This window comes from Ovis canadensis, chromosome 1 (assembly GCF_042477335.2).
Source record: "Ovis canadensis isolate MfBH-ARS-UI-01 breed Bighorn chromosome 1, ARS-UI_OviCan_v2, whole genome shotgun sequence".
In the NCBI taxonomy this organism is placed as follows: Eukaryota; Metazoa; Chordata; class Mammalia; order Artiodactyla; family Bovidae; genus Ovis; species Ovis canadensis.
The window spans coordinates 180,518,545-180,530,801 of record NC_091245.1 but is presented as its reverse complement, the minus strand read 5'-3'; the positions used below and the strand labels follow the sequence as shown (position 1 = coordinate 180,530,801).

The 12,257-nt window shown below is 38.9% G+C and overlaps 1 protein-coding gene across 2 annotated transcripts in view; it reads left to right on the top strand.

The window, feature by feature from the left end:
* Positions 1 to 11,504, top strand: part of BTLA (B and T lymphocyte associated) — a 50,074-nt gene extending 38,570 nt beyond the window's left edge. For both annotated transcript variants that reach the window (XM_069553240.1, XM_069553246.1), the window contains 4 exons: positions 477 to 512; positions 1,817 to 1,957; positions 3,442 to 3,488; positions 9,368 to 11,504. In XM_069553240.1, coding sequence (XP_069409341.1) covers positions 477 to 512; positions 1,817 to 1,957; positions 3,442 to 3,488; positions 9,368 to 9,643 — 500 coding nt within the window. In that variant the 3' untranslated portion in view covers positions 9,644 to 11,504. The remainder of the gene's footprint in view (positions 1 to 476; positions 513 to 1,816; positions 1,958 to 3,441; positions 3,489 to 9,367) is intronic.
* The last annotated feature ends 753 nt before the right edge of the window (positions 11,505 to 12,257 follow it).

The following is a 12,257-nucleotide window of genomic DNA, read 5'->3' as shown; positions in this document are numbered from 1 at the left end:
CAGAGAAAGGTTCGGTTGTATTTATACAGTCTCTCTTAAAAAAAAAAAAGTTTTATTTTGTATTGGGGTATAGCCGATTAACAGTACTGTGATAGCTTCAGGTGAAAAGCAAAGGGACTCAGCTATACATATACATGTATCCACTCTCCCTCAAACTCCCCTCCCATCCAGGCTGCCACATAACATTGAGCAGAGTTCCATGTACTATACACATTTTGGTTTTCCGTTTTAAGTGTAGCAGTGTTTTATAGTCTTTCTTTAAGACTCAAAATAAACCCAGGGACTTTTGTCCATGAAGTTGAAGTGATGACCTACACATTTTCCAAACTGCCTTTCAGCTGAATTATTGAATTCTCTGTTAGTATGTAAATACAGATGTCTTGCCAGAGACTAGCTCTGATTTTGGACAAAACTGAGTAGAACATTCGTTGTTTTCACAACCAATTTCATTTCTTTATCTTGTTTTTCTGTTTCAGAACGGACTCAAAATAATTCAGAGCATCCTCTTATAAGTAAGTATCAAACTTGCCAAATAAAATCAAGGAAATAGATTGTTATGTGGTTGGAAAGTAATACAGTTTCCATCTTCTTCATTGAGTGGATTTGTTTGTACTAAGTTATCTGTTGTGGGAAATAGTCCTGTGCTCTTATCCATTCCCCTCCCCCAGACAGCTAAATTTGTCCCTGTTTGTAATAAGCTGGCTGCTCGCCCAAACTAAATAGCAGCTGCCACATGAACAATACAGTATTTGTTACCACTCAATTACCAAACTACTTCATGCCCAGATCCAGTAGCTCCTGACCACATCTACCCCAAAACCAAGCATATGAGGGAGGAATGTATAACTAGGTTAATATATCTAAAAATAAAGCCTTTCTGAACAAACAAAATTGAGCACAAGTACAAAGTTAAAAGATTTATGATGAATTCTGATATTTTCTATTTTGTTATCTTTCATTTTTTGGCTTCATTTGTTATCTGTTAAGTTGTCGCACGACCCACTAGTAAGTTACAACCTATCATGGAAAAACAGGGCCTTAATGCACATTGTGTGTGTCTGTGTGTGTTAGTCGCTCAGTTGTGTCCAACTCTTTGCAACCCCATGGATTGTAGCCCACCAGGCTCCTCTGCCCATGGGATTCTCCAGGCAAGAGTACTGGAGTGGGTTGCCATTTCCTTCTCCATAACACACATTAACATTGATCAATAATAATGGGAACCAGTTGTATGCCCATAGAAGCATATCTGGAGATACCAAAGATATTTGAAGTTAATAAAAGTATTTGGAAATATCAGGGTTAATGAGACAACTCAAAGCATTAAAGGAACTTCAATTTTGTTTCAAAAACATGTTGGCTTGAGTCCCAGTAACTGCCATTTACTAGCTGTTGGATTTCTGGCAAGTCTTGGGACAATTACTCTTCTCAGAACAAGTGACTGGATTAAAAATATATATATACTCCTTACTTTTCTTCTCCTCTGTTTGTTGTTTTCTGTTTACTTTTCTTAAGTGATCATTTTGAAAATTGAACAAGACATTGTAAATGAAAGGGCATGGTGAAATACTTTCTGAGAGCTGTTATGGATAGTGTTTTACAGGCGATTAGCCCTAGATAAATTATAGCCACTCACATACACTCAGCATTAAAGCAAGAGGTTGGAGAGAGGACTAAGTCCTGGGGTTCTTGGGAGAAACCTCTTAAAAGAGAAATAGAGGCATCAGCTAGAATTCCATTCAAGTTCTGACAGTTCAGAGGGTGTTACTTCATTTGTCTCATATTTTCTAACCATCTTGAGTATTAACGAACATTTCAGATACAAAGAATGCCTCAAGACCGCTCTCCAAGGAAGAGATGGTAGACCGACAATGGATCCTTTATAGTTTGCTTCCTTTGGGGGCTTTACCTCTGCTTATTACCTGTTTCTACCTATTCTGCTGCCTTAGAAGGCACCGAGGTGAGTTCCGTCTTCTCTGCTGCTCTGTGCCACACATTTGAGGTTCATTTACAGTGGCTGATAGATTTTTAGTTAGTTTCAGGTGGTTTTTCCCACAATATTCTACTATAAACCATGGACAGTGATGTCATGGGGAATAACTCATCTTTCCACTGGAAAGCCAAATGGATAAATTCAGATCTCCTCTAGTCTTAAAGAGGCATGCTCACCACAACAAAGGCTTGTGGTGAGGAGGTAATATTGCTGGGACTTATTCATTCTACTTGGGTCCATCATAGGAGGAATTCTTCTAACATTCAGGGTGTTGAAAAGGAGGTTGAAATAATTTCATAGATCAACATATGTGCATTGAATTAGTTTGTTTGGTCCTGTTTTCCACAGTCATATCACATTATGCCAGTCATCCATACCCCAGTCTAAATGAAAACCCAATGTCCCCAAAGGAAATTCTTATGTCTGTGCTGACTGTCGCTATCATAAACAGATGCTTGAACTGAATCCCTACCCAACAATAATGCATTTGAAAAACGTGGTTGACTATGATCAGAGAGGTGATATTTTGAAAACAATTACTTTCTATTTCTGTAAGAATTCACTTAAGGTCATTAGCAAACACTTAAACACGTAAGAGAGGGGGTATGACTAATTCTGGTCTAGCTGGGGTCGAAACCAGGTCACTCCTCTCTCTCTTTCCTTTTTCCCCCTCAGTCATCTTGTCTAATTCCTTTTTCCACAGCAGCAGCCACAGTGTAGCTATAGAAACTAAGCTGGACAGAGCAATCCTTATTGCTGCCACAAGAGAAAGCTTTGTCTCAGCAAAAGTGCTCTTGGTGTTTTGTGGTGAGGACTTCTGGAGCCTGGAACCTTCTCAGGATGCTGAGAGACTCCTCTGTGACTCCAACTCCACTTCTGCAACACCAAGGCTCTTTCAATGTCCCCCCCCACCACCCACCTCCAGTTTCCACCACCTTTCTTGAGGTAGCTGGAGCTTCAGGAAAAAAAGCAAGGATAAACCTTTTGATTTACCACATTCAAAGTGAACTAGGCCAGAGGAGATCCCAGCTGTCTAGGTGACAGGACAGCTGGGAGTGTGGCATTACATACAGAATGTCCCCAGGAAAAAGATTCCCAGGTTTTTAAGGTGCTGGGCTAGGTCCTGTGCCCTCCTCTTGGCTATGCCATAGGGTCTTCTGGAATGGGAAGTAAAGAACAAAAGAACAAAATGGACAGCACGAATTCTCACAAACAGAGGTTTGTGTGTCATGATGGACATAGCAAATAAAGAAGCCCAAACTAATAATAATGCTGTAGAAGGTGTACACTTGGGTGAGTTTACATGGGGACTGAATTTCAACCTAGCAATCTGATTCTAGAATCCGTATTCTTAAATGACCCTAACTTACAAGGAATTGAGGAAGAATTTTATTTTGTGCTGTTCTTTACCTCTTTTGGTTTTTTATTTTATTTTTCTTTTTGAATTGCAGGGAGACAAAAGAAGCTTTCTAATTCAACAGGAAGGGATACTAACCTGGTATGTTTAATGGTATATAACACAACCTGTGTTATACCATGCTAATATTTATATATTTTAAAAAATTTAATTGAGTCTGTGTAACACCATGTGCCAAGCACTATTCTAAATGCTATATGCATTTACTTACTTTTAAAATGTGTTTATTTTACATTTACTTTAGTTGGTAGCAAAGATTCTTCCAGATTGTTATTTAGTTGCTAAGTCATGTCCAACTCCTTTGCAACCCCATGGACTATAGCCCACCAGGCTCCTTTCTCCATAGGATTTCCTAGGCAAGAATACTGCAGTGGGTTGTTATTTCCTTCTCCAAGGGATCTTCCAGACCAAGGGATTGAACCTGTGTCTCCTGCATTGGCAGGCAAATTCTTTACCACTGAGCCACCTGGGAAGCTCTTCCTTGAGATTAGCAAATCTCATAAGTGAGTCTTATTAGGCATAGAAGGCAGTGTAGAACCTAAGCAGAAAAGTCAGAGTCTGAACTATACAACATTGACTCTGTTCTCAACCTGTTATGTGACTTCAGTCTATTGATTTATTCTCACAAAAGTACCTTAAGTGTTTTCAGAAGGGTTGTTGTTCAGTTACTAAGTCGTGTCCGTCTCTCTGTAGCCCCATGATCTACAGCAGGCCAGGCTTCCCTGCTCTTCACTATCTCCTGCAGGTGGGAGTAAAAGAATGAATCACAAATAACCTCATAAAATCAAGTATGATTTCTTAATGAGTCATACCAGCAGATAAAGAAGCATGACAACAGGTCTAGCTACTATGCAAAATCACTCATAATGTGTGTGTGTTCATTAAGGAGGAGACTTCGTAGACAAAGCAAAAGGTTCTTCAGAAGCAGAGCAGTTTCCCCACAAGTTCTTGGAATATCAGTTTAGACCTTTCCTTTGGCTTCAATGTTCTGTAAAGACTGGAGCTCAAAATAGAATGCAAAATGAAGCAACATATTTCTGGAAAAATATTTTATATAGCTCTGATTAAAAACAGATAGTCATAAACAAGGTACCACAAAAAGAATTTGTGTGGGTGTGGGTATTTCCATTAGGAGTATTAATAAAGGTATATTCAATGTCTTAAAATTTCCAGAAATGCCAGAGGCAGATATAACCAATATATATATAATATATATAATATTAAATGGTACTCAGCATTCCCCACCAGGTAGCTTAACATTAAATAAAAGTAAATAAATTCAGATTAAGAAACTTGTATGAAATTTTTAGTATTCTTGTGTTGGGTGCTAATGTATTGTTTCTTCACATAGGGAAATTTTCTTAAATGTGATTTCCTTTCTTTCCACAGTGAACAACAACAAACTACACTCTGTTACAATGAGCCCTAAAAGCTATGACAGCATTTAAAACAATGATCTAGGGGCTTCCCTGGTTCCTTAACCAGTCCAGTGGTTAAGATTCCGAACTTCCATTGCAGGGGCCTTGGGTTTTATCCCTGGTCAGGGTACTAATATCAATCATGCTTTGGCAAGGTAAAAACAAAAATCTAAATAATTTACTGGGCATGTAAAGCCCAGGTTGGCCAGAATATAGTTACATTTCTTTCTGTGTAAACTGGATGAATTATTTATGATTTTCAGTTGAACTCAAGAGGGGGTTTTTCTATGTGTACAATTATCAGGGAATTTTGTTTTATGATCTTCATGTATTTCGTAGGAATTCAGAGTTTTGCCCCATTTGAGTTATCAAACATTTCAGAAAATAATCAAAGAGATACTGTATTAGATCTTTGAGACTCAAATTTTGTTAAGAGGGAATTATATGTGAACCAGTGGAATAGAAATCCAAAGTAGAGAAAGGATAATCAACATCACTCATTATTAGAGAAATGCAAATCAAAACCACAATGAGGTACCACTTCACACCAGTCAGAATGGCTGCGATCCAAAAATCTGCAAGCAATAAATGCTGGAGAGGGTGTGGAGAAAAGGGAACCCTCCTACACTGTTGGTGGGAATGCAAACTAGTACAGCCACTATGGAGAACAGTGTGGAGATTCCTTAAAAAATTGCAAATAGAACTACCTTATGACCCAGCAATCCCACTTCTGGGCATACACACCGAGGAAACCAGAATTGAAAGAGACACATGTACCCCAATGTTCATCGCAGCACTGTTTATAATAGCCAGGACATGGAAACAACCTAGATGTCCATCAGCAGATGAATGGATAAGAAAGCTGTGGTACATATACACAATGGAGTATTACTCAGCCGTTAAAAAGAATTCATTTGAATCAGTTCTGATGAGATGGATGAAACTGGAGCCGATTATACAGAGTGAAGTAAGCCAGAAAGAAAAACACCAATACAGTATACTAACACATATATATGGAATTTAGGAAGATGGCAATGATGACCCTGTATGCAAGACAGGGAAAGAGACACAGATGTGTATAATGGACTTTTGGACTCAGAGGGAGAGGGAGAGGGTGGGATGATTTGGGAGAATGACATTCTAACATGTATACTATCATGTGAATTGAATCGCCAGTCTATGTCTGACGCAGGATGCAGCATGCTTGGGGCTGGTGCATGGGGATGACCCAGAAAGATGTTCTGGGGAGGGAGGTGGGAGGGGGGTTCATGTTTGGGAATGCATGTAAGAATTAAAGATTTTAAAATTTAAAAAATAAAAAACTAAAAATTAAAAAAAAAAAAACATACCTTTAAAAGTCAAAATTTTAATCCTATTCCAGGATGTCCTTAGAGGATATGAAAGTACTTGTTTAGTAAAAATAAATGAATTACATATTTTCTGAAGTGCTTTACAGAATGTGGAGTGCTATACAAATATAGAATAAGACAGCTGCTTCAGTTTTGCCATCTCTACCCACCACACCATGGTGCACCAGCCTTCTGGCACCCACCCACTTTGATCAGGTGCCAGAGAATAGGTTCAGCCACCATGTTTTCTTTTACCTAATTACTCTAACAAAGTTTTCCATGGAAACTAGCCATCTTTTGGGATGGGAGGCAGGTAATTGAGTTGACAAACTACATAGATTGAAAAATACAACAGAGACCTTGTTGATATGTTAAAGATTTATGGCTAGTTATGAGAGGGTAAGAACTCCGGGAGTTGGTGATGGACAGAGAGGCCTGGAGTGCTGCGATTCATGGGGTCGCAAAGAGTCAGACACGACTGAGCGACTGAACTGAACTGAACTGGACAGGCAGGTGTTGGAGAAGACTCTTGAGAGTCTGTTGGACTGCAAAAAGATCCAACCAGTCCAAAGGAGATCCAACCACTAAAGGAGATCAGTCCTGAGTGTTCTTTGGAAGGACTGATGCTAAAGCTGAAACTCCAGTACTTTGGCCACCTCATGTGAAGAGTTGACTCATTGGAAAAGACTCTGATGTTGGGAGGGATTGGGGGCAGGAGGAGAAGGGGATGACAGAGGATGAGTTGGCTGGATGGCATCACCAACTCGATGGATGTGAGTTTGAGTGAACTTCGGGAGATGGTGATGGACACGGAGGCCTGGCGTGCTGCGATTCATGCAGTCGCAAAGAGTCAGACATGACTGAGCGACTGAACTGAACAGGCAGGAAGGCCATGGGTCTCCAAATGGAGGAAATAGGCTGCAAGCATCAGACATTTTTTAATCTCTCTCTTAAGTGGCAGAAGGAAACAAACTAGTGATATACTTTTCCTCCTTCTCTATACAAATTTAAAAAGAGGTTTTTCTTAAAATACTGTATTGCCATAATGACACCTGGTTCCACCTGAACTTAACTTTTCTCAAATTTTGAGCTAACCAATATATTTTTCTCATGGAAATATTTGTCTTAAGCTATGTTATATGCTATGCATCTACCCCAGACTCTGTCTTCAAGTCAGTTCTCCTAAAAGCTCAGAACTGACTTGACAAACCAGTATGTTATACTCATACATGTTCTCTTAATCCAGGTAAACAAAACTATTTGTATGGTAATCTGCTTTTCTTCAAGATTCAAATCAATCATAATATGGCCCAGGATGACTCCCCTGGTGCCAAGATTATCTCAAAATGCATCTTGTGGTTGAGGAGCCTAGTGCCATTCTCTGAGTTTTGAGACATTCCTTTCTCTCACTAACAGACTGATAGTTAACTGTATAACATACAGCTACAGACTAGCAGGCGGGTATTCTTTCTGCCCCCTTCTGATGTCTATGTCAGAAGCTCTCTCTATCTCTTTTATACTTTAATAAAACTTTATTACACAAAAGCTCTGAGCCATCAATCCTCATCTCTGGCCCTGGACTGAATTCTTCTCCTCCAGAGGCCAAAAATCCTGGTGTCTTTCATGGTTCAGCAACAAACTTTCAGTTATTAGGTCACATGACAGTCTTCTTCTCCAGAGCTCCTCCAGAAACTTCAGTAAGGCTTCTTTGAGACACTTTCCATCTGAGTCAAGAGACAAAGAAGCTTAAATGAATCTTGCTTCTTTCAATCATTCAGCCTCGGAGTTATTTCCTAGGCAGCTAAGCCATCGGAGGGAGGCAGTATACTCAGCATTTAACACTTCATTTGTCAGAACCGAGTTAGACATGTTTGCATGGTGTGTGTGTGTGGGTGTGTGTTAGTTACTTGGTCAAAACTGACTCTTTGAGATCCCATGGACTATAGCCAGCCAAGCTCTTCTGTCCATGGAATTCTCCAGGCAAGAATACTGGAGTGGGCTGCCATTCCCTTCTCCAGGGATCAAACCAGGCTCCCCTGCATTGCAGGCAGTTTCTTTACCACTGAGCCACCAGTATAGAACTCTGTATACATCACAAAGTGGATGACAAAAGAGCAGGTAAGGCATATAGGTTATCAGGTTAGGCATATCAGGTAATGGGCCTGATACCTCAAAGAAATTAGGCCAAACCTCAAGAACATAAATTGACTGGTAACACTGGGATTTAGAAAATTGAAATAACAAGTCTTAGCATTAACATGGTATCTTCATTTTTTACCAGCTAGGTCCCTTGTATAGGTAGAAATAGCTAACAAATAACTGAAAAAAGTTTTTTAAAAAATCAGGTTTCAGTACTTTTAGTTTACATAAGTTCACATCTTTCTTGAAAACTTTAAGATATTTGGCTCAATTTGGAAGTGTAAGAATATCCTTGTAGTGGAAATAACAACTGGAATATTTTCACAACTTTTTCTGAGCTTTGTCCACCCACATCAAACTGACAGCAACTTCCAGTCCCAGGTTTCAAATCATAATAATATGTCTTGGTTAATATTTATTCTTCATAGTATTTATTCTTTTTGTCCCTTAGAGAGTAACTGTTCTGCTTTATCTTTAATTGTTTTATCCTAAACTGTGTTAGTGCTATACATTATATTACACATCTCCTAATGTTCTGAAGGGATATTTTATGCTTTTCTTATTAATTTGATGTGTGGTTTCCATTTCAAAGGGGGGCCAAAAAGGGTTCTGTGAACTCAAAAATTACTGTAAATAAAAGGGAGCTGAAACCCAGTTCTATGTGACAACCTAGAAGGTTGGGATAGGGTGGGAGATGGGAGGGAGGTTCAAGAGGATTGGGACATATGTTTCCTTATAGCTGACTCATGTTGATGTATGGCAGAAAACTTCACAGTATTGTAAAGCAATTATCCTCCAATTAAAAATAAGTAATTTTTTTTTAAGCACAAAATAACTCTTTCAGAAGAACATAGTGGTCTTTAAGCCTTTCACCCTTTAATAAATGAGAATCTGCTTTAAGGAGTGATGTCAACACCTGCAATAAAGAATAGATTATTTCTCTCCATGTATAAACACTCAATTTATCCTACACTCATAGTTTCCTAGTGGATATGCACTATCACATCCTTAAGTTGTAATTAGAGACATCTTTTTTTCTCTCTCTCTCTTTTAGGTTGATGTCCCCCAATTCTTTAAGAGTGAGCCAACTGAAGTCAACATCATGGAAAGTTCCCAAACATTGCATTTGGAAACTGGAATTTATGATAACGACCCCTGGTTTAGGGTCCGGAGAGAGTCTGGGGTTTATTTTAACCTAAGCCTGGAAGAAAACAAACAGGGCATTGTTTATGCTTCCCTGAAGCATTCGGTCATTGGAATGAACCCAAGACAGGCAACAAATGTGCAAGAAGCACCTACGGAGTATGCAACCATATGTGTGAGGAGTTAAATCTGGTCCTGATCTCCCACCAGTGATCAGCAACTGATCCGTCAGTCAGCACTACTACTGAAGACCAACAGAAAGTCAAACAATGGTCCTTGGCTTGAGAAGTTTCACTTTCAGGAGGTTCACCTTGCTGCTTGGGTCTTAAGCATCCACAGGACAAATGACTAACATTTCTCCCAGAAACTTTTTTGGGAACTTTTTATGTTTATAGCCTTGGGCAGTAAAATCTTTTTTCCAAAGCCAAATGATGTCATTTTTAGACATCATTTTTAGACCCAGCTACATTTAACCTGATACACAAGCTCAATATTTTCTTTGGGACTACAGAGAATGTAGGACAGAAAGGTTTAGATTCTCTAGATCATTTCACTATATGCTCTTGTAAAAGAAGTCCCAATTCAGATAACTAAACATAAATATGGTGATGATTGTGTGTCTGTTTCCAGTCTTTCATAATAAGAAAATTTTCTTTATCAATCTAATATTGGTATTTCTTAAATGTAAAGGAGAAATAATTTTAAACTTGATGATATAAGAAAAGAATGGAAAGAATAAATGATGCAATAAAGATGTGGAATATACCAACTGGATACAGGGTACATGTTCCCCATGCCTGACAAGCAAATGCTTATATCGATCCTGTTAGATTACTAAGCAAATAGAGGTAGTAAATATAGCAATTAATGTATGATGCATTTGTAAAGTGACTGTGAGTGGGTAACATAGACTAATATATATGAATGTGACATAATGCTACTGAGTTATTACATTGGGACAAAAGTAATTGCAGTTTTGAACTGTGAATTTTGAATCATTATAACTAGGTTCAAAGACATCTTTATTAGTCAGAATAGGAGCCATTACAATCAACACGTTTTTGCCAACAAGAAATAAGTTTGTTTATTCCTGTAGCACAAAATTCATACTTCAGGATTTGACAACTCTTGGAAAGGATTTTCTGCCTACTGCTGGTTGTGGAAGCATTTTCCCTGCAAAATATTGTCCAGATGCTTGAAGAAGTGGTAGTCAGTTGGTGAGAGGTCAGGTGAATATGGCAGATGAAGTGAAATTTCATAGCCCAATGCATTCAACTTTTGAAATGCTGGTTGTGCGACATGTGCTTAGGCATTGTCATTGAGAAGAATTGGGTCCTTTCTGTTGACCAGTGCTGGCTACAGGAGTTGCAGTTTTCTGTGCATTTCATTGATTTGCTGAACATACTTCCCAGATATAATGGTTTTGCCAGGACTCAGAAATCTGTAGTGGATCAGACCAGCAGCAGACCACCAAACAGTGACCATGACTTTTTTTTTTTTGGTGCAAGTTTAGCTTTGGGAAGTGCTTTAGAGCTTCTTCCTCATCCAACCACTGAGCAGATCATTGCTGGCTGTCATATAAAATCCGGTTTTTGTCACACATCACAATCTGATTGAGACAGTTCTCAATCGTTAACATTTTGTTATTGTTGCATAGAGTAAGAGAAAACGACTCTTCAAAATAATGATTTTTTTTTTTTTGATTTGCAGCCCGCTTACGAGGCACTGACTTACAGAGCATTGTCACCTTTCCAATTTGCTTCAAATGCCAAGTGACCATAGAATGGTCGACATTGAGTTCTTTGGCAACTTCTCCTGTAGCTGTAAGAGTATCAGCTTCAATGCTTGCTCTCAGTTGGTCGTTGTCAACTTCCAATGGCCAGCCACTATACTCATCTTCAAGGCTCTCGTCTCCTTTGCAAAACTTCTTGAATCACCACTGCACTGTACATTTGCTACCAGTTCCTGGGCCAAATGCATTGTTGATATTGTGAGTTGTCTCTGCTGCTTTACATCCTATTTGAACTCGAATAAAAAGATCTCATGAATTTGCTTTTTGTATAGCATAATTTTTAAAGTCTAACATAAATATAAAATAAATAGCAAGTAATAAATCCATAGCAGAAAAACATAAAGAAAGGAATGCACATTAAAATGATGTATAACATAACCATATTTATTTAAGAATATATTCCAATATCAAAGACCAAAGTTCAACAGTGCAAAGCTGCCATTTCTTTTGAACCAACCTATGGATTTCACACATTGGAGAAGGAAATGGCAACCCACTCCAGTGTTCTTGCCTTGAGAATCCCAGGGATGGGGGAGCCTGGTGGGCTCCCATCTATGGGGTCGCACAGAGTTGGATATGGCTGAAATGACTTAGCAGCAGCAGCAGCAGCATGGGATTCCCTGGTGACTCAGTTGGTAAAGAATCTGCCTGTAATGCAGGAGACCTGGGTTCAATCACTGGGACAAGAAGATCCCCTGGAGTAGAAAATGGCGACCCATTCTGGTATTCTTGCCTGGAAAATTCTATGGACACAGGAGTCTGGTGGACTAAAGTCCATGGGGTTTCAAAGAGTTGGACATGACTGAATGCACATGCACACACAGTAATATGCTAGTGGGAGTCTGAATAAACGTAAAAATCATTGTCAACAGGTATAATCAAGTAAGTGCAGATTAATGGCTTAAACTGCTTCATTGTTTACCTGATACTAAATTAAAAGCACAATTAATGGAATGGAGAAAAGTCCAGAATATTTAATTGGCCAGCATGGGTCAACATACTACAATTT